The following is a 27,431-nucleotide window of genomic DNA, read 5'->3' as shown; positions in this document are numbered from 1 at the left end:
CTGAGATTACATTAATTATCTCTATAAGAATCATAACTAGGATGGTATTTAAAAAAAGAACTAATTGGAGCCAAAACGAACTGAAAGAATCAATGGCCCTCTCTAAACAGTCCATTTAATACCAGGTAAAGGTACACAATGGAATGAGAAATGTCAAATCAATCTAGTGAGTACTTACATTTACAGAGGATGTTAGAATTGTATGTCATAAGAAAGTTGGAAAGAGAAAAGAATTTTCTTATTAGTACAGTAGGAAAAACATTATTACTTATAGTTGGCAACAATTTGAAATTCAGAATATTTTCATTTGCCAATCTCAAAATTACGTGCCTTTGAAATTAAGGGATATCCATCTAATCTTCTCAGAGTACTTAAGTGGTTGCATAATGTTTACTACAGTTATCTAAATAGGTGTAATATCCTTCATATCTATATGATTTCGTTTATTTATGTGATATTTAAGCACATCAACAGAAAACAGTATTTTTTTAATCTAAATTATATTGCTCAAGAAACACTTTATATCAGCCTTTAGCTTGTCCTTCATTTTATTGGGTGTGGGTTTTTTTAAACAAATATCAAATGTAAAAATGAAACATTTTGATATTGGGTAAAATATTTACATAGATTATAAAACATGCAAAATGGGTACAGAGGGACTACAGGGGAGAGATTGTTAGTTCAGGGAATATGGACAAGTTTCAGTCAAAACGTGGGATGAAACATATCAAAAGTCAGTTCAAGAAAACAAAAAAAAGTCCCCTTTTTAAAAGGTTGTAATGGTTGGCATCAAAAGCAAAACTTAACACTCATTTTTTAAAAAATTAAAAATGTGTATTTATATGTAACAACAAGCAAGAAGACAAAACACATCAAAAACGGGAATTAAAAACAACTCTTCAAAAAAAGACAAGAAGTAAAAAAATAGAAAGGGGTGGAAAAAGTGATTGAGGCCCTTGTCATGCAAATAGGTTTGGTGGAAAAAAATACCTTCATCTTCTGCACCGTCATTATCACCTAAATCATCTGTCTGTTTCTTTGTAAGGGGACCTAGGATTGAGAACGGAGAAATGGAAGGGAAAAAAAAAAAAAGACAATTCAAGAATAAACAAGACTGAGGGGAAAAAATAAATGTAAATACCAAAATTCTCAAGGATATTTCCAAAAAAGAGTGGGAAAGTGGTTACATCAAAGTTGATTACCTATTTTGTTTAAGAAAAAAAAACACTTTCCCTAAAATATCTCATAGAAGATTTGGTTTGTGAATATATCCAGCATAAAAAATACGTTATGGTTTGAAACTCAAGTCATAAGCAAAGGAAATGATTTTTTTTAAATACCCACTGCATACAAAAAAAGTAAACAGTTTTATTAGATGAAAGAACTTAATTTATTCAGTGTCTTTTCTAATTTGAATTGGAGACAACAATAAAGAAAGTAGGCCAAACTCATTCTTTAATTTGGGACAGTATAATAGCATTAGGGAAAACAGATACGAAAAATTTTAGGTTTCTTTTTTCTTCTGTTTTCTTTTTGTAAAAGCATTAACACTTAGGTTTTATACATTTTTATATCATACATTTTTCAAAACTGTGACTTTTTAAAATTACTTGTCATTATACAAATATTTCCCCATGTGTTCTCATTAAATATTAACCATGGATTTAAGAAATTTCAACTTGCACAAGTGTATGAATAAATAATCTCATCACTTGGTAGAGCAAATGTACCACTGTAGAAGTTGGTGTTTAGCAATTAAGGTTGTTACAGAGTCAGGGCTTATATTTCATAATCAATTTAGAAATATAATGGAATTATGCCCTAGTGCAATTCCATGCCCAGTATAATTATTTATAATGGGATCATATTTTAGGATAATAATTGTATTAAAATACTGTGAATGTTTAATAAATGTTTTATTATTCTTAACAGCACTAATTTGCTAAGAATAAAGGCACACACAAAAGGGGAAGTCACAGGCCATATGAAAGTAATTTTAAGTGTCACATGATTGACATATTCAGTGTACAAAAAAGCAGGTGAAGCCCTACATTTCTTTTTGTTTCCACAACCATTTAATTTTTATGGCATTTCATAATCCTCATGCAAAAAGCAATCATTACAAACACATAACACTCAAGTTAAAAGACAGACAACCACATAACGGTAAGCAAGAGAATTTTGTCATGCATAAAATAATAGTTATAGAAAAAGGAAGAAAAAAAAAGAGGGCTGAAAGTCATATGTTGATTTCAATAATATAAATAGTAAAGAAGCAGGCATTAACTCTAAGCACACTTCATAGGGAAGGATTGTTAAACATTTTGAGAAAGATTTCTAAGTCTTTTCAGCGATTACTATGCATTATGTTTGTAATTCAAAACTATACTTAATATCACAGTCTTCAAAGAATTAAAGAACACCATCCCAGAAAACAGAAGGAAAAAATGAGATATAGGTGAGTTTCATCAGCTCAGAGAGACAGCCTTGAAAAATAGTAATAACTGGCAAAGATCTAAAGATTGGAAATGGAGAAATTGATGATGTAACTGAAGGGACCCATTGACTACATGATTGTAAGGTCATAGTTTCAAGGCCATTCCAAATACGGACAGAGGAGCTGTACACAGTAAATTAAATGATATATTTCACAGTCCTGCAAGCAATCATTCCATTAAGAAAAAACCTAGATGAAAGCAATAGTTTATAATTAGCACTCAGTTGCAAGTTCACAGAAATCTACGTCTTGAATATGACCCTGTTTAAATGCAGAAAGTATCCTCAGTATTATTTAATGTTCATGCAACAATGTTGCTGCATTTCTGAAAAATAAAAGAAATTTAAATTTAAATTTAAAAATTGCTGTATCAGAACTATATTTGAAATAGTTCCAATTTTAAAATAATTTTTCTGTAATTACCTAAAGGAGTAAATGGACAAACCTCAACAAAAATATTTTCTTGCATTTTTATTTTCAAGGATACTATATAAAAATTATGGTTTTATTTACTAGTTAATGACACACATTAATTGGTAGTTATTTACTGCTGCCAAAACCACACCTGTTTTCAAATTTTAGTTAAATGACTTAATTTGCTTGACTCTTGGCTATATTGGGAAACTCTTAATGTGAGCTCAAGTTTTTCTTTGTTGAATTGTTAGTTCAATAATTTTTGGAGACAAGTGTAAACCTATCACAATTAAATTAAGTGTGGGGCTTTATAAGGTATCTCTCTTGGATGATTATCTTTCTTTCTCCTCCTAGGGTACCCAAGGCAATATACATGACTCCCTTTTTGGGGAAATCATTCAGGTTCTACAGACAAGAGCCAATAGTTTTACATACTTTGCACACATACAGAATTGTTAGCTCTTGGTCTACATGAGATGGGACAGTAAAAGAACCTTTATTAACATATGATCTCCCAGTTGTTTGCATGGGAAACATAGTTCTCAGTTGCTATTTGACTCTGGGTCTGCATTAGTAGATAAACCATGGAAATGATACTGTATATACGAGAATTTTTCCGTGAAGGGAATGGTTGAACCAGCCTTTTGCTACATTATTTATTATCACCTTCCCTGTTCAGAAAGCTGCATGCCTCTAACTGATGTGGGATAATGATTACATACATACACTATATAGAACATCCTTTACTGTAAGCAAGTCGGAAGGGTTAGAAACAGATTACAGATATTGCTTCAGCATCATGAATAGATGAGGGCATCATTACCCTAGCGAAGGATTAAGTCACTCTCCCAGCTAAAGAATCTCATTTATTGAATACTATAGGTTTTATTTAAAACCTTATTATTGGATGATATTAAATTGTTCCCACATTATGGGTTCCAGCAGTATTTTAGTGAGTCAAGCATAGCTGGGTTTTCTTAAAATCAAGAATTTTTTACACATCTGATTTTTTGAAGCTTACCTGGGAAAAAGAGGACTGATAACAGTTTTCCCACCAAAAAAAAAAAAAAAGACTATAAAAATAAAGAAAGCAGATTTCCTTTATCTCATGTGCCTAAAGGAACTGAGAATAAATATCTGAGAGGTTTTGCGTTGCAAATTGAGAAACTAACTCAACATTGGTTTCCCTGAGGAAGCCTCAGTAGAGTAAACATATGTTTGTGGATAACAGAAACATCGTTATATAATCTCAAGATTCATTATTCCCAGGCTGGAAAGAAAACCATTGTCTTGATCTCTCTTCTTTCAAGGATATTAGCAACTCTGGCTCATTTTTCTTTTCTTTTAATCTATTACTGTTGATATAATTACTGATGTTAAAAAATTTTAAGTAGAAATAAAATATCATAAGAGGTAATTGTCATTAATTGTCTTATGAAAATTAGGCAACCACTATTTAGACTACGTATTCCTGAAAGTTGATCAACATGATTTCCCTAAAGGGTAAAACATTTATCCGTCATAATAAATAGCAATCATTATCAACATTCCAACCACAGCTTATGCTTCTTTTAAACTACAGATAGTGCATCTTCAATACCAGCAGTTTAAAGGAGTATCTTAAATCACCAAAATATAAAGCAAATGAGTCCTCTAAAACCTGAGTGTAGAAGTGATTTATCCTATCTTGAAACACTATAGGGTCTGTCCTCCTTGAGGAACTCACACATAACTCTTATTAGAGTTAATAAGAAAGTGGACCTCATGTCTTTTTGAAAAGGAGTGAGAGTAAATACTATATTTTATACCTCCTATGGGCAATAAATAGATTCAGTGGTGAAACAACAGTACTACGAAAGGTAAAGGGACTCCTAACCATGAACTTTGAACTCACTTAAATCTAAAATAGTTCCCTTGCCATTAACTTAAGTATAATTCAAAGTTATCAGTCTTTATAAAAGATGTATGATGCATTCTTACAATTCAGAATCTGACCATAGTGCCTTTTATTTTTACAAAAAGGAATAAAAATATCAGCATTTCTCTGTGGTTAACTGGAGAATAATTATGAGCTTTGAAATAATTACTATCCACCCACATTAATGCTGCTTTTTATCATTCCCTTTGATGAAAGTCTAATATACTTTAGGTCTCAACTACATTAGAACTGATTATAAATTCCTTCATTACAGGTTCAATTCAGCAGAAATTTTCCATACTTTGTGTCACACATATCTGCAAAAAAAGGCAAGTAGGTTGAGGGTATCATTAGCTCCTAACTTAGAAAGCTGTCCATGAGAATATGTGTCCTTCTTAAGAGAATATGTCTTTGAAATTTTTAGGATTATTGAGAGCTCCAGGCTCCAGTGAGTCCCATTGTGATAAATGGCAAGCCCTGGCTAATGACACTGCTATACTCTTTCCCCGCCCTCTTTACCCAACAGCCTTTGAGGTAAACTGACTCTGAAGGATTCCTAAGGCAGTTTCCACAGAATGGGAAATTTTAAGGATGTTACCATTGTTGTTCTGGAGCAACTGGAAGCAGGCTAAATCTTTTCAGGGATGTTCTTCGGACAAATTTATTTATAAAACTAAGGTCAAGGATGTAAAAATCTAACTATGTCTGAAGAACATACGGAGGGCAATACCAGAATTCAATCCATTTTAAATAAAAATAGCAGTATATTACTGTATCTGATTTTTTCCCAAACTGATAAACATTAAAATACAATGACTTTAAGAAATCAAATATCACAACAATTGGTGTCATTGCAAAGGTATTAAATTTTACCCATTGAAATTTAGTCGATTTTATATAACTGCAATACACACCTCTTAAGAGTGGAGAAATGTGCGAAAGAAACTGATTTGGAATAATAATTAATTTGATATTACTGTATTACTTAAAGTTATCACCCTTCTTAAACTATCAATTATACGAACATATATCAAAAAATCATGGCTGGAAAATAACTTTCTTTCCTGAAAATTTTTCAATTTAAAAGACAACATCTTTGAATAATGTCATAAATCTACATTATGATAAAATTAAAATGTAATGCAAACAGCTGTGATAAGATATTGGAAGCAAATTTTGGAACAATTGATAGTTTTCAAAGAATCCATACCTGTGCTAATTTTGGTGGCACTAGTATGTCATTCATGACTTTTGAGTATCTTTTAGGTGAGCTGACTATTTAGGCTAGTGGTTCATATGTACACATGCTATGGAAACTGGTGTCCAAGGGTATGAAAGCATCAGGCATGCTTTATGTTTATCTTTGTGTTGGAAGAAAATGCCAGTATGAAGACAAAACATATTCCGTCAGACAGTTCTTTAGAGGAAGAACACAGTAGAAAACATGACTTTTGGGAAAAACAGAATCTGATGTTAAAATCCAGAAAGAGGGGAAGAAAAAATTTTTTGGTCCAGTATACTAAGAAGACCCTATTTATATTTATATGAAAAACAAGTTTTTTCTTCATAAAATTACCTTGATTACAACACTTTGAAGTCAAAAGCAATCCTGTCTAAAATAAAAATTATAGGATCTGGGGAAAATATTTTTAACTAGATAAAAAGTAAGTAAAATGGGCTAATCCCTAATCTGAGCATCACCAAATTTGCACATGCTCATTACTTCTTATATTTGTTTGACTTTTTTAAAAATGCAGATGCAGTATTTTTATAGCTTGAAGAATGTCAGAATAATGTTCCCTTCCCATCTGGAGCAGCATGGCTGTATGCTATATAAACCCTTCAGTACTTTGTGTAGATACATTCTCCACTGCCCTGGCTTTCCACATATTATCCAGAGATGTACCTGGAGTATGGTGAGGACACAAGTGCCACCAGATGCTCAGCACTATCTCAACAAGGCTGGAACATTGAGATAGCATCAATAGTCCAATCTCCCTGTCACAGCTCCCAGTATTCAGTTATCCAGTCATTCAACAAATGCATATTATGCTAGGTCCTAAGGATACAGTGGGCAAAAAAAGCAAGACACTTGCCCTCATGAAAATTAATTTTGTTGGAGAAAGAAACACTAAACAAATAATCACACACATAAACACATACAAATTGTGTTAAGGATATTAAGTCTTGATGTTACCAGAGGTTATACAAAGGGAACTGGTTGAGCCCAAGCAGTCTTCATTGAATGAGTGCAATGTAGCCTGAAGAGTGAAGGATAAGTGAGTACTAAGCAGAAAAAGAGGCTGCAGATGGGTAGGTAAGGTGTGAAGAAGATGCCAGACAGAAAACAATGACGTGTGCAAAGGCTTAAAATGAGAGGGAGCCTGAAGGTCACTGTGGCTGCCATATGGGGAGTAGAAGAGAGAGTAGTACGTGGTGAGAATGAAGAGATAGACAGGCATCATTCAGAGCATGCAGCTCCTCTAGTCTGGGGATTTTTGTCTTAATCCTAAAAGCAATAGGAAGCCATTTAAAAGGTTTAAGCACAGACTGATAAACTCTGCCCTATCTGAATCTTAAACAGAAAATTAGAAAGAGGCAAAGTCATTCGAAGAAATATGGCAGAAGATATTTTATACAGAGGTTTGTATTATATTTTTATCAGATGAGAATAGCTTTATTAGAAGAAATTAGATCAGGAAAAAGAACCTACAATGTCTTATTCTATTTTTGTTTGCAAATAAAATGAATGTCACCAAAATGTAAAATCTAAGGCTCCAGTATATCTGAGATTTTATAAATATTTTAAAGTTTCTTATTAAACACACATTTAGATCTATTTTGCCTGAGAATTAACATATCTTAACTATTCTTATATTCGTAGAAAAATATAGTCCACAAGCTATTTCTGCTTGGATATCTCACTCCCATCTCAGTATAACAGGGATGCCCAGCATGTCCACCTCAAAACCAGTTTTACCTCCCAACACAGGTTTGCTTTCATAGGTATAACCCTTCCCTCTGTTTCTAAACTATAAATGTGGAAATAATCTTGAATCATTCTTTCTTACTCCCTTTTGCCTTAGCCAGATTTCATAAATTTTCCAAGAGAAATTTTGTTCTTGTCACCCTCTCCCCAAACCGTCTATTTTTAGCCTGGTCTGTGGCCACAGTTACCATATGCCAGAATTATTACAGTAGTCTTGTAGTTGCTCCCATGATCATCCAGACTCTAGACTGTCTCTCAAGCCATTTTGTATTCTATACGTTTTTGAAGTAGTAGATTGTAATAGTGGTGAACCCAAAGAGAAAAGGATTTAATAATCATCATCAGCTAAAATGTACACACATTCAACTCCTTCTAAGACTAAAACTGAAAGCAGTCCAAGGGAATGGGAATGCAAAAGTATATACAACAATCTTGTACTGTGAGATTTAAAATAGCTATAAAGACAGATGAAAACTAAATATAGTTTAGCACTCATTTTGATGTTTTAGAAATTCATGAGCAAAAATAAGATTTTTTAAATTCAAAATGGAAACAAATCATGTAAAATATTTTTTAAAATGCAGTTCAGATTAGTGTTCAATAAACACCACTTTCATTGTTTCACTACTCTATTTAAAAACCTTTACTATCTCCTTATTCTGTATTATCTTAGACTAAATGTCCCAGACTGATCCATAAGACCCTCTTTACTGTTTCCAGATTTTATCTTTTCATTCCACTGAAAAGATACAAAATACATCATATCTGAATTCTAACAAACGTTTAAAGAAGAGCTAATACCAATTCTTTGTAAACTCTTCCAAAAAATAGAAGATGAGGGAGTGCTTCAAGATTCATATTATGAGGCCAGCATTACTCTGATATGAAAGCCAGCTAAACACACTACAAGAAAAGAAAATTACAAGCAATATCCCTGATGAACACAGAAGCAAAAATCCTGAAGAAAATGTTAGCAAACCAAATTCATTACAAATACATTATCATTCAAATACATGAATGGAATCATATGCCATGATTGAATGTCATTTATTCCAGGGATGCAAGGATGGTGCAATACTTGCAAATCAATGTGAAAACACCACATTAATAAAATGAAGGATAAAAATCAAGGATCATTGATTAGGAAAAGCATTTGGAAAAATTCAACATCTTTTCATAAAAAAAAAAAAACTCTTTCAACAAACTCTGTATGGAGGGAAGGTATCTCAACTTAATAAGGGTCATATATGACAAATGAATGTAAAGCTGAAATCATATTCAATGGTGAAATGCTGAAAGCTTTTCCTCTAAGATCAGAAACCAGAAAAGGAAGCTCACTTTCACCACTTTTTCTCAACATAGTACTGGAAGTCCTATCCAAAAGAATTAGGCAAGAAGAAGAAATGAAATGTATCCATCAGACAGGAAGAAGCAAAATTGTCTCTATTTGCAGATGATCTGATATTATATATAGAAATTTTTAAAGATTCCACCAAAAAGAACTGTTAAAACTAATAAACTATTTCAGTAAAGTTGCAGGATACAAAATCAATATACAAAAATCAGCTGTGTTTGTATAACAATGAAATATCAGAAAGAGAATTTATGAAAACAATCCCAAATGTAATGCCATCAAAAAGATTAAAATTCTTAGGAATAGGTTTAACCAAGGAGGCAAAATATTTGTACACTGAAAATTATGAGACATTGATGAAGGAAACTGAAGAGGACACAAATAAATGGAAAGATATTCCATGTTCACAAGTTGAAAGAATTAATATTGTTAAAATGCCCATACTACCCAAAGGGATCTACAGATTCAGTGCAATCCTTATCAAAATTCTGGTGACATTCTTCACAGAAATAGAACAAGTAATCTTAAAATTTGTATGGAACCCACAAGGTTCCAAATAGCCCAAGCAATTTTGAGAAAGAAGAACAAAGCTAGAGGCATCACACATCCTGATTACAAACTATATTACAGAGCTATAGAAATCAAAACAGTATGGTCAATAAACCCATGCATATATGGTCAATTAATTTTCAAAAAAGAAGCCAAGAATATACAATGGGGAAATGATAGTTTCTTTAATAAATGGTGTTGGGACAGGACAGCCACATGCAAAAGACTGAAACAGAACCCCATCTTACACCGAACGCAAAACAACTCATAATGCATTAAAGACTTGAATATAAAACATTAAAACTCCTAGAAGAAAACCTAGAGGGTGAGCTCCTTAACAATGGTCTTAACATTGGTCTTAATGATGTTCTGAATTTGATACCAAAAGCAACACGACAAAAGCAAAAATAAACAAGTGGGACCACATCAAACTGAAAAGCTCTGCACAGAAAAGGAAACCATCAACAAAATCAAAAGGTAACCTATGGAACTGGAGAAAACATTTGCAAACTACTTATCCAATAGGGGGTTAATACCTTAAAATGCATAAGGAACATGTTCGACTCTGTAGGAAAAAACACAATTTAAAAATTCAGGACCTGAATATATATTTTTCCAAAGAAGACCTCCAAATGATAAACAGCTACATGAAAAGGTGTTCAGCATCACTAATCATCAGGTAAATATAAGTCAAAACTACAATTAGATATCACCTCACACCTCTTAGGATGGCTCTTATCAAAAAGACAAGAGATTGGGCTTCCCTGGTGGCGCAGTTGTTGAGAGTCCACCTGCCGATGCAGGGGACACGGATTCATGCCCCGGTCCAGGAAGATCCCACATGCCGTGGAGTGGCTGGGCCCGTGAGCCATGGCCACTGAGCCTGCGCATCCGGAGCCTGTGCTCCACAATGGGAGAGGCCACAACAGTGAGAAGGCCGTGTACCACCAAAAAGAAAAAAAAAAAAAAAGACGAGATAACAAATGCTGGAGAGGATGTGGAGAAAAGGGAACACCTGTACACTGTCGGTGGCAATGTAAACTGGTACAGCCAATATAGAAACAGTATGGAGGTTTCTCAAGAAGTTAAAGATTGAAGTACCATATGATTTAGCAATCCCACTTCTAAGTATATACCCAAAGGAAATGAAATTATTATCTTAAAGAGATATCTGTACTTCCATATTTATAGCAGCATTATCCACAATAGCCAAAGTGTGGAAACAACCTAAGTGTCCATTGACAGATGAATGGATAAAGAAAATGTAGCATATACATACACAATAAAATATTATTCAGCCTTAGAAAAGAAGGAAATCCCCTCATTTGCAGTAACATGGATGAACCTGGAGGGCATTATGTTAAGTGAAGCAAACCAGACATAGAAAGACAAATAGACAAATACTGCATGGTATCAATTGATATGTGGAACTCATAGAAACATTAGAAAAATAAGTGGTAGGGTCTGGGGAGTGGGGAAAATGGAGAGTGGTTGGTAAAAGGGTAAAAACTTTCAGTTATAAGATGGATAAGGTCTGAGGATCTAAGGCATAACATGGTGACTATAGCTATAGCTGATAACACTGTACTGTATAATTGAAATTTGCTAAGAGAGCAGAACGTAAATGTTCTTACCAAAAATCATATGTGAGGAAAAAACAAACAAACAATAAAAAAAGAATACTTCTTTTTCCAGTGTGAGTCTTGTCACTGTTGCACAGAAAAGAGCTCTCACACTAACACCTTGTGTGTTTATACCATAGAGTTAATTCATTAAAGTTCTAATTATAATCAACTCAGAGAGAAGGAAAATAGATGGATAATCATGGGTATCTCCTCTAGAGTAATGTGTACAAATTTTTACACCAAAAAAAAGGAGTACTACTGTGTGTTTCAGCCTCAACTGCTGTCTTCAGGATATGAACTAGAGGTAGTTCTGTACTCCTCAGCAAGACCTGATTGTGAAAATACCTTAATTCCTCGACCTTACTACATTCTATCTCCAGAAGTGAGATAAATAAATTGAACAAGTAATTATTAAGTTCCAGTTATTAAGTTCCTATTATCCAAGTGGGTCTCACCGAGAAATAAGCCAGTGAAGACAAACCCTCAAATGCTAAAGTCCTGAGGAAGCCAGGTTAGTGATGAGTGTGTGTTCCTGAGATGACTTCTTGAGTTTCCAGTCTCACACATGCCCATCCTTGTTAAACATCTGTGGTTCTCAGTGAAGCAGTTTTATCCTCTTTCTACTCCATGCACTCCTTTCCACATGGGTTGTCTCTCTCTTACCATGCAAGTGGGAATCTGTTGGGGACACAATTCTGTGCTCCTTCCTTCTCGCCTGATACAGTAAATGTAAAGCTTACACTAGATACTACAGAAACACTTTTGAATCCAGTGATCATACATGCCCAGATTCATAGGGCAGACACTAGAGCTGGAAGGGACCCTGCTGAGTGACTATCAAATCCTCTCACTTCACAGGTCCTGAAGAAAATAAGAGTGTGAAATGACTTTGCCTAGCCCCAAAGCTAGTCAAAAGTAGAGCTAGATCTAGATCTCAAGTTTCTTATCTAGTTAGCTCCTTTACAATAAGTCACATGGCAATAAATGACAAGCAGAGAAATGGAAAAACTGGGTGTGGAAGTATTTGATGTAGTATAGATCTTTTTTACATAAACCAGAAACCAATAGACCTACCATAATTATATAACAACCATAAAGCCATTAGTATTCCCCTAATCAGCATTTTATTTAGAAATCATAGAAATGCCTTTAAATGGAAAATGAGAAAAATATCAAAAACAAGCCAACAGATTAGGAAGGACAAAGATCATAGGGTTTAAACCAAATAAATAATACAAGTCAAGAGGAACAGTTTCCCAGTAATGCATATTATTAAACTGAATTGTTTATGGAATAATTTAAGTGTGGACAAATTAAAGTCAACTTAACTTAAAAGAAGAACAAGAATAGCTAGGGCTAAGGTATGGCCATATAGGCCAATGAAATAGTGAAATTCTTGCACAGATTAGCAAATTACTTTTACCAGAACCCTGTACTCTAGGACCTAAGATGCTTTGGCTTTAGCTCCTTCCCCAGATGTCCTCACTGCAGCAGGTTTAAGAAACTAAAGGGTTCATGCCTGGCATAGCAGGTGGCTCCTAGCACCTAGCCACATTGCTAGGCTGATATTCTTTCTAACTAGACAATTTATATTTTTAATATTACCTCTGGATTAATCTCAAAGACATTTCCAAACCCAGAAGTCTATGACTCTAAAATGTATTCCCTAAAATATATATTAATACTTCTTGATATTGTCACTACGTTGTAATGGGTTTGGAGATATATATATATATATATATATATACCTCCAAACATATATATATATATCTCCAAACATATATATATATATATATAGATAGATAGATAGATAGATATAGATATATATATAGATATATATATGTTTGGATCCTGACTCATTCATGTTTGGGCATGTTTTTTTAACTTCATAGATTCTTAGTAGCACAATGCTAACCCCCCTAAAAATATTGGTGTAATAATTATAAATGGCTAGGAAACGGCTTAACATAGAGAAGTTTGGTTAAATTTTTGTCTGTCTTTCACTTCTCTCCTATCCATTGCCTCAAACCAAATTCTTAATATGCACATACACACACATACACGCACACACACTCACACATATACCTCCTATCATATCATGTACTAAAGAAAAAAGACTTAGAATTAGGTCATCCGTACTCAGCCATCTACTAGTTATGTGACTTTTGTAATGTTTTTACCCTCTGTATTACTGTTTCTTCAAATGTAAATTTGGACAATGCCCACGGAACAGAACAGAACAGAATCCAGAAAGATTATGTTAAAGTACTTCTTCACCCAAGAACAATTTCCCTATTAGCTGCACATAGCTCCATATTTTGACAATGACCATCTGGCAGAAATAGTTTTCTGGATGAGTCATCAACTGAGTGTTTATCTTGTGTCTAACACATAATGGAATTTCATATAAGTTTAATAGGCTAAGCCAAGAAATACAGCATAGTGATTAAAAGTAGAGTTTCCAGAATTATGCTACCTGGTTTCAAATCCTGCCTCTGCTACTTAAAATCTCTGTGATCTTAATTTCTCTATTTCTCCATTTCTTGGTTTGTAAAATAAGAATATTAATAATGTTACTACCTATGGAGCTGTAATAAGAACTAAATTAGTCAATATACCAAATTGCTTACTTGATGCAATGTAAATGGTCAATCAAAATCTTAGCTATTGTAATGAAGTAGGTGGTATTATCTTCATTTAATAGTTTGGGAAATAGAGATGAATAAACTTGTTTAAGAAAACATGCTATACTAACTACTCCACAGGGATTATCTCACTGACTCCTCACAACTATTCCAAATCCCAGGATTATTATTATTCCATTTACAGGTGCGTTGGAAGGGGAGTCTAGGGCTTAGAAAAATGACAAATTTGTCCAGTATCTTTTTTCTAATAAGTAGGGAGCCAGGATGTGGAGCCAGATCTGTATTGTTCTGGAATTCATACCATCAGGATTATTCTGTACCCCTGCGGAATAACACAAAAATGTCATAAAATTGCTTTCAGGGAGATCAATAGAATAGCAGTCAAAATCTAAGAGTGTCTCATTGGGAGACATATATATATATATGTATATATATATATATATCTGAGACTCCCAACCCACTCAGAGTAGACTCTGCTGCTAATTTATTATATGGCATTAGGTGCATTAAAATGATGAAGAAAACAGTAAATGAATCAATTACAAATGTGGGAAAGTGGAAGATAAGATGTGCTGAGTAATTCTTCTATGCTATAGGGAAAGAGAAACAAGGTTGTATACACAGGATTAAAACAATAAAGACATATGTGACTACTGTGCTCTGCAGAAGGAATGGGTCTCATAGATGTCTTGTCCCTAACAGAGACACTAAGTAAGCATCAAATTAGCTTCATGCAAGCAAGGCAGCCTGGAAGAAGGCAGGAAGCATGATCTATTTAAATGTAGAACATCACATTTGAACCTGAGTCTGTTACTTCATCCAAGCGGTATGGATCCCACAGGCACACAAGGGCCCAGATGATGACGCTGTAAGGCAACTGCGCTCACAGTAAGTACCCAGAGGAATTAGCGGCATGAGATGGCTCATCTCAAAATGACAGCTGCCAGGTTCTGTAGTGAAAGAGCGCAAATTAGTAACAAAAGGCCTGGGTTCTAGGTTGAACTCTGCCACTTAACTAGGTGATAATCTGTGTGACATTGTTCAAGTTACTACACATCTCTAAGCCTCCCTTTCTTTAGCTGTAAAAAGGAAAAGACACTGCCTTCTAGCCACCTCAGGAGATTATTGTAGAATCAAATAAGATGATGTTTCCGAACATATTGTGAAAGACTTTTCACATGTAACGTGGGAGCTTTGTATTATTGGAATTAAGTGAAGTGGAAATAGTGGGGACTACCAGTTACAAAGGTCATGGCTATGACACAAAGAACTGACTGAATCACATGTTCAAAAGAAGAGTATTTGTATTATCTTAAAGAAGAAAGTCCATATATACTTAAAACAATTTTTAAAAAATTAAAATCCCCTTGCTTCCTATTACATGCCTATTAATAACACAAGTTCTGGAATCAGATATCCTATTGTTGCACCCTGGCTGCACTATCCTACCTGTTATCAGACTTTAGGCAAGTTACTTGATAACTCTGGCCCTTGATTTAACCATCTGTTAATTGGGAATAGAAATAACACCAAGCTCATACATTAAATGTAATAATATATGTGGAGCTCTTAGACCAGTCTCTGGAACATTTTAAGGACACACTAAATATTAAGAATTATTAATAAAACACAGTAAATGAAACATTAAAAAGCTAGATTGATACTAGAACAACTGCATGAGAAAAAAAAGGTATTTTATGGTATCTTTATAAAAGTAAAGGTTCCAAATGTATTTAATAAAACCATTACCCATTTAATATTTAGCCATTATAGATTTGAAAATGATTACCAGCAAATGAGGATTAAAAAGTACTTTTTCATTTTTGGCAAAATATCAGGTCTGAGTTTGTAGCATTAGGGAAAAAATTAAGAAAATTTAAAAGCAAAATGTCATAGCAATTCTTTATTTCCATTGTAATAATACTCATCAAGAAGTGAGTTCAGGTGTGGGACAAGCTAGCATTCTCATACTTTATCCAGTTAAGATGTCAAAAATTTTTGCAGAAAGGTTAAGAATGATCTTCTGGATGAAATTATGCTTTTAAATTATTTGAATATTAAAATATTATTGTTAATTATATTACCAACTTGGATGTTCTAGCTTTATTTTTATAATGTGTAGCATTGCTTAAAAGGTGAAATCGCATTGTAAGAAACGACTGTTTGAGGGTAACCCTACTCACAATGTGCCTTTAAGAAACTCAGCTTAAGAATATCTGTAATAGATGCAGAGAACAAACGTATGGACACCAAGGGGAGAAAACGGCAGGGGGGTGGGGGTATGTGATGAATTGGGTGATTGGGATTGACATGTATACACTGATGTGTATAAAATTGATGACTAATAAAAACCTGCTGTATAAAAAAATAAATAAAATAAAAATTAAAAAAAAAGAATATCTGTAATAGGAAGCATGACCACTGAAAGCTTGCATTCTATCTTGTGCATGAACTGTATTTTGGGAAACCCATGAGCAAAATTAACGTATTTGATCTTCAAAATATAAACATGCCATTTTAAAAGAGGCTTATCTCTCAAGTATTTAATGGTTACTGGATTATAAGAATCAATATAGGATAAGAGGTCCCATGCTTTATTGATTTCTCCTTCCTCTCATTTTCATTCTTCCCTTTAAGCCATTAAAATGCCTTGAATCAAGCTACTTTCTGTAAGATAGTTCACAGTAATAATATTTATCAAAGACAACATGTTTAGTAACTTATATTTTTCTACTGGCAGTCAAGATTGCCTTTGAAGAAAAAAAAATCTTACCCATATAAATATAAACTTTTATATTTAGTCTCCAGAATTTTTACAATGAAAACAGAAAGCACATTTTTCAAATATATGGAAATCACATTTGATTTTGTGAAATATTTCACATTTAGTTAAACAGCCATGTCACAAATATCACAGAATTTTTATTTTAATATAGAAAGCTCAAAACAGCTGTATTAAAATTTAAAGCAATAAAAAATATGCAGTTGACTTCAAACAAGAGATGTGTTTCAAAAATTTGCACATGAATCAATGTTTGTAAATTTTAAAGACACTAAGAGACACTGCATTGTTGAACACCCTGTGGTGAATTATTTGGATAAATAAATCCCTTTTATAAGAGAAAAATCACTCCAATGTGAGTTTTCTAAGTTACCATTCCTATGCATTTTTCCTTTGAATAGGATTACATCTGTATTTATTTAGTATTAAAACTCACCTTTTCTGGAACATGTTAAGAAACAGTATCTAATATTTTAATTGCATAGAATCAGAGTTTATTTACCCTTTGTGATTCACCTGAAAATAACTTTTCATTGAGAATGAATGAGTTTCAACACTATTTTGTTGGAATGGTATAGAAATCTGTAGGCAACTTAATTGTTCTGGATATTACTTATTAAGCAGAAGGGCAGTGAAGAAACTCACAAGAGAACAGGAACATAAAAAGACTAAAATGGTTCATCATTTTAAAAAAGGAAGAAAGAAAACTTAACAGATAGGGATATTCAGGACAATTTCATTGCACAAGATTCACAGTTGGAATATTTTCCCACATTGTCCTTTATCTGTATCTGAACATATCTTTCAGAATTAATCCCTGTAAGAAAATCAATATAATTTAGTTCTCCAGATAGTGCTTCTCCAACATGTGTGGATAAAAAATACCTAGGGAGCTTATTAAAAATGACAATTCTTACTTCCCCTTCCCCCTGAGATTGGTCAGGGTTCAGTCTAGAATTCAACAATTAAATGATAAATAAGGTCCCTGGGCCATACTTTGAGGAAAACTTGGGTTCTAGACCCTTTTCCTATTTGGGGAATCTTGACTCTTTTTTCTGTTTTAACTCTCAATGTGGAGTAAAATGAAAAGCTGTACATAAATATATGAAACTGACCAAGTTGTGTACATGTTTGGCTATGGCACACATCAGCTGGAAATGCCTATGTGACTGCAAACTGAAGGCCAATGGTTCCTTCTGTTTGAGAAGACAATGCCCAGAAGAAACAGAGTTGCCCACTCCCCCAAAAAGCTGTATTTCATGGGAATATTTAAATAGGTAGATAAGTAAATAGATATATATACAGATAGATTGTGTGTGTATATGTATATATATATATATATATATATATATATACATATACACACATATATATATATATATCTCCATGTAAACATGTATGTGCCATTAAAAGTACTAAGTAGCGCTATTCCTTTGCTTCCATATTTATGTCTAGTCAAAAAATAATCTTTACCTCAAAATATTTTACACTATATTGGTGTGAATAAATAAAATTTATTTAATACTGATAATATTTTTGATTCTTGGGGGTTCACCTATTAGTAAGAATATCCACTTTACTATTGTACATAATATAGGAAAAAATGCTATGTAGGAAATCCTAAATAGGAAAATGTCATTTTTAGACAAAACAATGACCCCAACCTGAAGCAGTTCAGAACTTTCCTTTAGGATAATTAAGGCGTGTAATGTAAGGAAGATGTGAAAATTGTCAAGAAATATCCAAGGGGGATAAACATCAAAGAGTGAGAGAAACTTGTTCCCTAGAACATAATGAAATAAACAGAAATATAAAAATGTAATAAGAACAGAGCACAGTGATCCAAGGGTGGTGGCACCATCTGTGGCCTGGGAAACGAGGAATTCTTGGCCCTCTGCCTGAAGCAGGAGCCAGGGAAGCAGGCAAACTTTGGAACAATTATTATATTAAGAACTAAAGTCTTATTCTCTTTGTCTACAGGCTATGGGTATCTATGTCTCTCCCCCCTGTTTATGTGTGTGCCTATCTTTGTGTGCATGAATGTTACATCTGTCTCTCTGTGTGTTATTTCTCTGTATGTGAAGGTGTGTGAATTTTTCTGTCTAGTTAAGTGCATGTTTCATTCTTGTGGAGTTACATGTCACCACTTTTTTTGTGTGTCTAAATGGCTCTGAATGTATGAGATTCTGCCCAATTATATCTTGCTGCTTATTTGCCTGCTTCGTTCTGCCGTGTGTATCTCTCTGATCAGGCACGTGCTTTTTTCTATCTGTTGTATATATTTCCCTGTGTCTCCATTTATGAGTCTCTCTTTTGCTGCTTCTGAATGTCCTTGACACTCTGTGTCCCATTCTATCTGTATTTTTGTGTATTTCTCCCTGTGAGCCTCCTGGATCCATCTCACTGTATCTCTGCAGTGGTTGTCTCTGAGTTTGTGTTTCTAAGGGCATGTATCTCTGCTTCTGCATTTTTCCCTGTATGTATCTTCCTTTCTCTCTCTTTCTTTCTGTGCCGGTGGGTATAGTTTGTGGGTCTTGCTTGTTTGTTCTCATTTATGTGGGCATCACTGAATGGGTGTCTCAGTGTGTCCACTTTTCTCTATATGTCTCTCTGTTGAGAATGCCTGTGGGACAGTAGGCAGACAAGAGAAGCTCCCATGATACATACCCTCTCTCAGAACCGGTCTGTCAGTGAAAGGACTTAAAGAAGTTATCTAGCCCTTTATTGCCTCTAGACAGGGCTACAGCTAACATATGCTATGGAGGGATGTTAATATTCATCGTCCTTGCCTTTTCAAATACATTCTGTTGACACTCAAGTTTTACACTTAGAATATCTATTCCGTGATCTAAATATCTCTAAGCCCTATTTCCTTAAGAGGAAATATATGGGTAAAAGCAACTTTTTGTAGGGTTGGTGTGAAAATTACAGATGTAAACTTCCTAGTATACTACCTGGGACATAGGTGATGCTCCATAAATTCTATCACTATTACCAGGGAATATTTCTAGGCTAAAATTTTGTTGAAAAGTTAAATTCCTCTAAGGGAAACTGCTATATAATCAAATATTTTAAAGAGAGATTATTTCATGCAATGTCCCTACCTTTAAAAAATACAGCTAGGGGCTTCCCTGGTGGCACAGTGTTTGAGAGCCCGCCTGCCCATGCAGGGGACGCGGGTTCGTGCCCCGGTCTGGGAAGATCCCACATGCCATGGAGCGGCTGGGCCCATGAGCCATGGCCGCTGAGCCTGCGTGTCTGGAGCCTGTGCTCCACAACGGGAGAGGCCACAACAGTGAGAGGCCCACGTACCGCAAAAAAAAAAAAAAAAAAAAAAATACAGCTAGGAGAACATTACAAAAGGGACCTCTTCAAAGAAATATTATGACAACTTTTTGGATGGAAAATATACTAGAAGATATATTTCCATTCTTTCAGTGGCCTATGGCACTAATCCGGTAGCTCTAGATTATGCACAGTCTTAGATCAATTAAAATACAACCCAAATGACATCTAGGGCATGAGATAGTCTACTGCAGCCTCTTCATCTGAAGCAGGTGAGGACATTGAGGCCAGGGAGACTGAGAGTCTCAGTAACTTGTCCTAAGTTACAGGCTACAGTGACATATGTGCTACAAAAACCCATTCCCTTCAGGTTTATAGTCCGTGCTGTTTGCAATGCATTTTGTTACATCCACTATGAATTTCAATTTTTTTTCATTTAGTGTATCTTTTAAATATATAATTCATTCACAAAGTTGAAAAATCAAATCAATAAATATCAAAGTACATTGAAAAGTCATAGTCCCATCTCATCCACCCCTAACTCCCCTGTTCCTGCCTTTTATTCCCAATCCTATAAGTAACTACTCTTCAGTTTTGTGTGTGTCCTTTCTGTATCCTTCATGCAAATTCAAGGAAATTACTTATACAGATAGAAGCAATTATTAACTATATGTATTTTTCTTTTTACTCTTTTTTACGTAAAGAATGATATCCTAAATTCACTGTTTTGCTCCTTGCTTTTTTTTACTTAATGATATATCCGGGAGACCTTTCTATACCAGTAAATGTAAAACTTCCTCATCTTTTTTTTACAGTTGCATAGTGATTTTAGATTTTTGAAAAGAAATCTAATTAGTTGTGAATACTTAAACCAAAGAAGGGGGGAATGAAGTGTGGTAACTAGATATAAGTCTACAGTGTGAGAAATTCCTATAACAATTTTAATTCATGGGTGCTAAGGAACAATGCAAAAAAAAGGGAGTAGGCAAGCTTTGAGAACACAATAAAAGCTGCCTGGCCACACCACACCTGTTCCCTTTCCTGTTCTCCCAGGGGCTGCCTGAGGCATGGAATAAGTAGATAAAATACCTGCAGTTATTTTACTATTTACTCCCAGGAGCAAAAGTCCATAAAATACAAACGTTCATAAAATAGGAGCTGTTAGAAGGTACTGAACTTTTTGAAAATATGCAGTGCTCAGAACTGCCATAGTAAGTTACCAGTTTACCAAAACACACACACACACACACACACACACACACACACACACACACACACAGTTTTTTCACAGTTTTGTACAATACATTTTTTATGGTTTTATAGTAAAATGAAACATCTTGCTGAGATTTTTCTTTATTATAATTCCACTACCTATTGCCTTTACTGCATCAGCGGTCCCCCAACATTTTCTGTACCAGGGACCGGTTTCGTGGAAGACTATTTTTCCACAGAGGGCGGGGGAGGGTTCAGGCGGTAATGCGAGCGATGGGGAGCGGGGTGGGGGGCAGCAGATGAAGCTTCGCTCTCTCGCCCACCGCTCGCCTCCTGCTGTGCAGTCCGGTTCTGGTCTGTGGCCCGGGGATTGGCAACCCCTGTACTACATTACGATTAACTTGGTTATCTATGTAATAGGAGGGAATTAACATTTAAGTGACTATGAGATTGTCAGGAACTTTGCTAGGTGTTGCATGTACTTTATCCTAGCCTAGTTAGCACTTTCAAAGTCCTATCTTCCCCAGTTGCCACAGGGCCACACAATTAGATTCCACAACTGATTTGTCTTACTCCTCTCTATCCACAATTTACAGTAGACAAAGATAACTAAAAACTTCAGAAGACTCTCCGACAGTAGGATTGCTTTTGTTGGGCTCACAGGGCAAGTTAGTTGTAATAACAGTAACTAAAGGCACAAGGAGAGGCAGATTCATCCGCTGTGTCTTGCGTGTTACCCAGTGAGACCTCGAACTTCCCTTAAGTCTCAGATCAAATAAAGTCTAATAAAGTAAAATTACCAGAAGTTCTTTTTCCATGATTGAGGCAGGAAACATTGTCCATATTTGAGCTAACAGTTTACGACTCTATTAAGAGCATGGGACACTAAATCTACATTTAAAAGAGCCTTCATCTTTTTCAAAACACTAAACACATATTGTTTCACTGTGTTCTCCTAACCACATTGTAAGTCAAGGGTTGATGTTCCTATTTTAAAATATATCCATCTGGGACTTCCCTGGAGGTCCAGGGGTTAAGACTCTGCACTTCCACTTTAGGGGGCGTGGGTTCCATCCCTGGTCAGGGAACTTGGATCCCACATGCCACGGGAGATAGCCAAAAATAAATAAGTAAAATAAAATTTAAAAGACTCTTCAAAAAACAAAAAAGAGTCGAAAGCTCTGAAAGAACAATAAAAATAAAAACTAAAACATATCCATCTTATAAATGTAATCACAGAAACATTGGAAGTTAACTCCACTGGTCCAAAATCCCATCACCAACTAGTGGTGGCAACTCTGTTACCCATGTTTGACCCAATACTCTTCATGGAGACCAACTTAAACCATCTTCAGCTCCAGAAATAACCAACTGCTCATGATAACACACGATAATTAAGTCAATCCAAAAATGGGAATGATAAAATAGCAAAATGGAAACTAAAATATCTATTAAAGTTCATCTACCCATTAGCAGTGAACCAATTCACTCTTAGGCATTTGTTAAAATGAATTAGATAGATCCATATGTTCTGATATTAAAGTTATGTAACACATGATTAAGAAGAGAAGGCAAATTTCAGAACAATATGAAAAGCATCATCCCATCTGTATAGAAAAAGAACTAAAGACACACATGTTTAAATGTACACAGATATTCCTTGGAAGGATATCCAGAAACTGTTATAAATTATTTTCTCTAGGGAGTTAGTATGGTATGTGTTATAGGGAAATAGTTTGAACATTTACTTTTTCACCTGCACTCTTCTCAGTGTTTCCATTTTTTTATCATGAACACATATTATTTTTATCACTTAAAATATCATATGGTCATAATTTTTAACTGCTGTTAAACCTGGGACAAATCAAATAAATATTCAAGGCATACCTTTAAATGTCTGCTTTTCTTAGATTACTTCTTGCTCTATGATGCTTTGACTTTATTTGTGCCAAAATCTCTATTGACTTCTGAATAAATATTTAATTTCTCCAATTAATTATAATGCTAGTGGGGAGTTTAAACTACACAGGGATAAATGTGTTGAATTTTTACCTCATCAATAAAATGGCCACTCAGAATGACATTCCGGTTGGATTAGCAAGACACATGCTATTATATTGATTACCAGTGTGCATTGAAGATGCAGATGGGCAACTCAAAAGTGTATATGTTTCATGAAACATTCTCTGAACCTTTTAAGTCTTCCAGCTATTTGAACTTACCACAGCAATTATTTCAGCTGATAAACTACAGAGTATGATTTGAGATTCACATTTAGGACATAAATATAACCTTTGAATCCATTTATGATCCCAATAAGCACATACATACACATGTATGCATGTATTTCTGTATCATACAGAGAGAAACATGTAAAAGTCATTGTTATTATACTGTTAAATATATGAACCAAGTGACAGCACTAGCAACTATACATTAATACAGTCCTTAACTCTCATTATTATGTAGGGAAGTTAGAAGCATTCCAGCATGAATTAAGGACAAAGTGTCAACCTTAAGTTTAAATAAGGACTTTTCAAAGAACAAATGATATATTCCACGGACAGCTGTCTAGAAAACGTGTAGCTTTTTACATTTTTGCAGTGCAAGTTTGAAAGCTTATTCATGTATTTTAATTCCCTGACTCACAGACCTTACAGATTAATGGATAGCACTTTTGGGGCAAAAATAAATAAATAAATAAATAACTGACAAAAAATTTTTAAATGGTTAAAAGAAGTTATAGACTGAAGCATCAATTTGTGAACATTTCACATAATCTTGTAAAAATAGTAGTTGAGGGAAAACTAGTAAAACATTTTTTGTTATTTGATTCCATATTCAGCTACTCATCCTTAAGGTCTGTTACCCCGAGCCTGGGACCCATACAGTTAGATTTGTAGCTGACAACTCTTCTCAAAATCTACTTAACTGAAATACAATCAGCTTAATTTTAACATTTCTGTGATATACAGATTTATCTTATGCTCCACAATAATTAGTTCAAACTACATTAATCATCCCTGCCATACTGCTTTCAGGTGGTTTGATGTTTCTCTGGTTTCTCCAATATATTTTGAGCATCTGAAGGAGAGAGGCCATGTCAAACTCATCTTTGCACCTGAAGTCACTGCCCAAAGCTTGACACATTTTAGAACTCAGTAAAGGTTTAAGTAAATAAGGGGAAGTAACAAAAATTAAGGGAAATGACTTGAATCAAAGTAGCACTTCACCTAATAATTTTGCACTTAATTTTACTCTATAAGAATAATTTTTACCATTATAAATATTATTGGTTAAACAGTAATATATCAAAATCTTCAATCACATTGATTATTATTTTTGTTTGTATAATCCTTAATACTAAATTCTATTTTTTGTAATGTATAATCCTAAATTCTACTTTTGTTCCTCTATTTAAAGAACATGAAGTGATTTAAGTTGCTTATTGAAAAAACATCACCTGACAGTTAAAATTGATTTTTGCCATCCATGTTTAGAGCACTAACTTCATTGTTAAGAAAGAGAAGACTAAGACACAAAATACACTCAACAGTGATACAATATTTTTTGACAAGAAATATGGAGGTTAAATATTGTCTTTCTATAGCAACCTTAAGGCAGATAAACCAGAGGAAACAGATATTATTAGAGAATGATGGCAATAAATTATTTTTAAGAGGTATATGTTATATTATTCATATCTTCTTAGGAAAAAGACGGCAAGTTTATTGGCTTCCCTCTGCCAGCAAGAGCCCTCTGTAATAAGATGGAAACACTAGCACACACAAAAATTCACCTCTGTTTCCTAAAACCATTGCTTAATAAAGTCTGCTGAATATTTTGCAAGGCTCTAGTCTTTTCCATTTTTCTTATTTTTCAACAATGATAGGGATACTGAGGTACTTGTTTTGGATAATTTATAGTCTAATTTCAAAATAAATAAGAGATTCATGAAGCTAGAAAAAAATAAAGTGGACCCACATGAATAAGACACTCATATCATAAATCTGAATGTATGATCACAGGCTATGAAAAAAGTGATTAAAAAATGGACACTAAAGAAACTGTATGCTATTTTAAAATACACTTTTACAACCCCAGCTTCTATAATCAGAAATGGCCCTTCAGGAACCAAGGATCAACTTTAACACCTTAATTGAAAAATGAATTTGATTAATGTTCATAGGATTATACTCCTTAGGAATGCACTATAACCACTGGAGCATTGGTTGTTTAATAAAATGTTTATTCTCATTATTAGTCACAAATGTGCAAGATTTTTCTTGCATGAAATAGATACTTAGGAAAGTTGAATGAACCCTTTCAGACCAGCATGGAATTTGGAAAAGAGTGGTAAATGCTCTTTAACATAAGTCATTTGAGTGTTCAGGGATAGATTCTACCACTTATTTATGAAGATTCACTCACAGAATCTATAATACACTACTTTGGATATTCAAAGTACTATCTTAGGGTTGTAATAAAATCTAATAAAGCTAGCTTTTATTATCTATTATATTCTGGGCACTGGCAAAACAACCTTGCATGAATGACCTTATTAATTCTACTCAATAACTCTGTGAGGTAGATACTGTTATTATCCCCATTTCATAAGTGAGTAAACTGATATTTCTAGAAAGATTAAGTAACTTGTCCAAATCAATGAGTGGAGAACCTGAATTTAAAGCAGTGTTACAGAGCCTGCAAGTTTAAACATTATTATTGCTTACCCAGTTATATAGATACTCTATTTTGACTAAGTTTTATTTTTAAAAATTTGAATTCATCAACACCTCTCTATGGTCTACACAGTCTACACTGTTGGCTTGGATATAAAGATAATGGCAATAATGAAGTCAGAGTCACAGGTTTGATTTGTGTTCAGTTGATGTTGTCTTATGAAAGTCTATTCCATTGCTATCAAAACCCATCTATCAAAAACCCATCTATCAAACCTCCCTACAAGAGTTCTTTTTCAATGAATCATAAGAAAAGACTGGAGAGGTATCTGCATCTAGTTTGGCAAAAAAACAGTCACTCCTGTTGGAGAATCACTGGAGGATCACACATATTATTTCTGTGTATAGAGAAAAATAAACATATTAACAGCCAAGTCATTCACATGGCTTCCATGGGAATTAGATTTGCCATCAGAGAGTGATCAATTATGAGGAAATCCCCTTTAATCATGTAATTGATTTCCTTCTCTTACACTTAAAGTAGCAAAGATTGATCCAGATGATGGAGTAGGAAGACGGTACTCACTTCCCCCCACAAACACATAAAAAATACATCAACGTGGGGAAAAAATCTTACTGAAAATTAGCAGAAAGACTCCTGTACAACCAAGGCTGTAAGAAAGATCCACATGGGATTGGGTAGGAAGGGAAGGAAAATGATCAAGTCAGAACCAGTGCCCCTAGGAGGGGACTCAGAGGAAAAGGGAGATTACATGTGCAGAGATCTAGCCTGGGGAGTGAGCAGTTAGAGCCATAAATTGGGTGCCCCAGTCCTGGACTCTGACATGGAAGATGAGCCCCTTGGCTGGTTGGAGGGCCATTGGAACAAGAGGGCTGTGGGAAGTGTGTACTCCACTTGGGAGGAGTGTGCAAGTGCTGACATACTCACAAGGTAGGGTGGGAGGGTGGATTGAGAACTGCTCCAGTGGCTGCCTTGTTTCCCATGACCACCCCGGCATGGGCCTCAGCTTGAGCCAAGTGAATGTTCCATCTCTGCATACTTCACCTCGCAATTCCACACTGGAGTGAGGGCTGCCATAAATGGGGAGAGAGCTCAGCCCTCAGCCATGAGACGCAAAGGCAACTTGGACCCTAGGCAGTGTCTGATCATAGTGGGGGTGGCCATTGTTGGCACTTACACAGGTTACACATCACAGGTGGTCCTGATCTCTTGAGAGTGTCTGGACTGTGACAGTCTGCACCCTGATGCCCACTAAGAGCCAATGCAGGCCTGTCTGCTCCACAAAAGGGTGGGGGCAGCAGAGGCTGGGGGGAGCAATCAGCTGTAAAGGACAATGGAGACTCTGAGACAGTGGAGGCTGCCATTGCCAGCACCTGCACAGGCAGTGCATCAGAAGCACTGCCTCTGTCTGCGGCCAGCCTACTCCAGCTCACACCATGTCATGAGCCAAGAGCCTG

The 27,431-nt window shown here is 34.8% G+C and overlaps 1 protein-coding gene across 4 annotated transcripts in view; it reads right to left on the bottom strand.

Moving 5' to 3' along the window:
- The window catches only part of NLGN1 (neuroligin 1), a 761,874-nt gene that overhangs the window by 525,941 nt on the left and 208,502 nt on the right, over nucleotides 1–27,431 (bottom strand). For 2 of the 4 annotated variants that reach the window (XM_060099143.1, XM_060099145.1), the window contains exon 3: nucleotides 991–1,050. The exons of the other annotated variants lie outside the window; for them this stretch is intronic. In XM_060099143.1, coding sequence (XP_059955126.1) covers nucleotides 991–1,050 — 60 coding nt within the window. The remainder of the gene's footprint in view (nucleotides 1–990; nucleotides 1,051–27,431) is intronic. 4 annotated transcript variants of the gene reach the window in all.

The sequence above is a fragment of the Mesoplodon densirostris genome, chromosome 5 (assembly GCF_025265405.1).
Source record: "Mesoplodon densirostris isolate mMesDen1 chromosome 5, mMesDen1 primary haplotype, whole genome shotgun sequence".
Lineage (NCBI taxonomy): Eukaryota > Metazoa > Chordata > Mammalia > Artiodactyla > Ziphiidae > Mesoplodon > Mesoplodon densirostris.
Note: the sequence above shows the minus strand (reverse complement) of the source record. Positions and strands in the feature narration are given on the sequence as shown.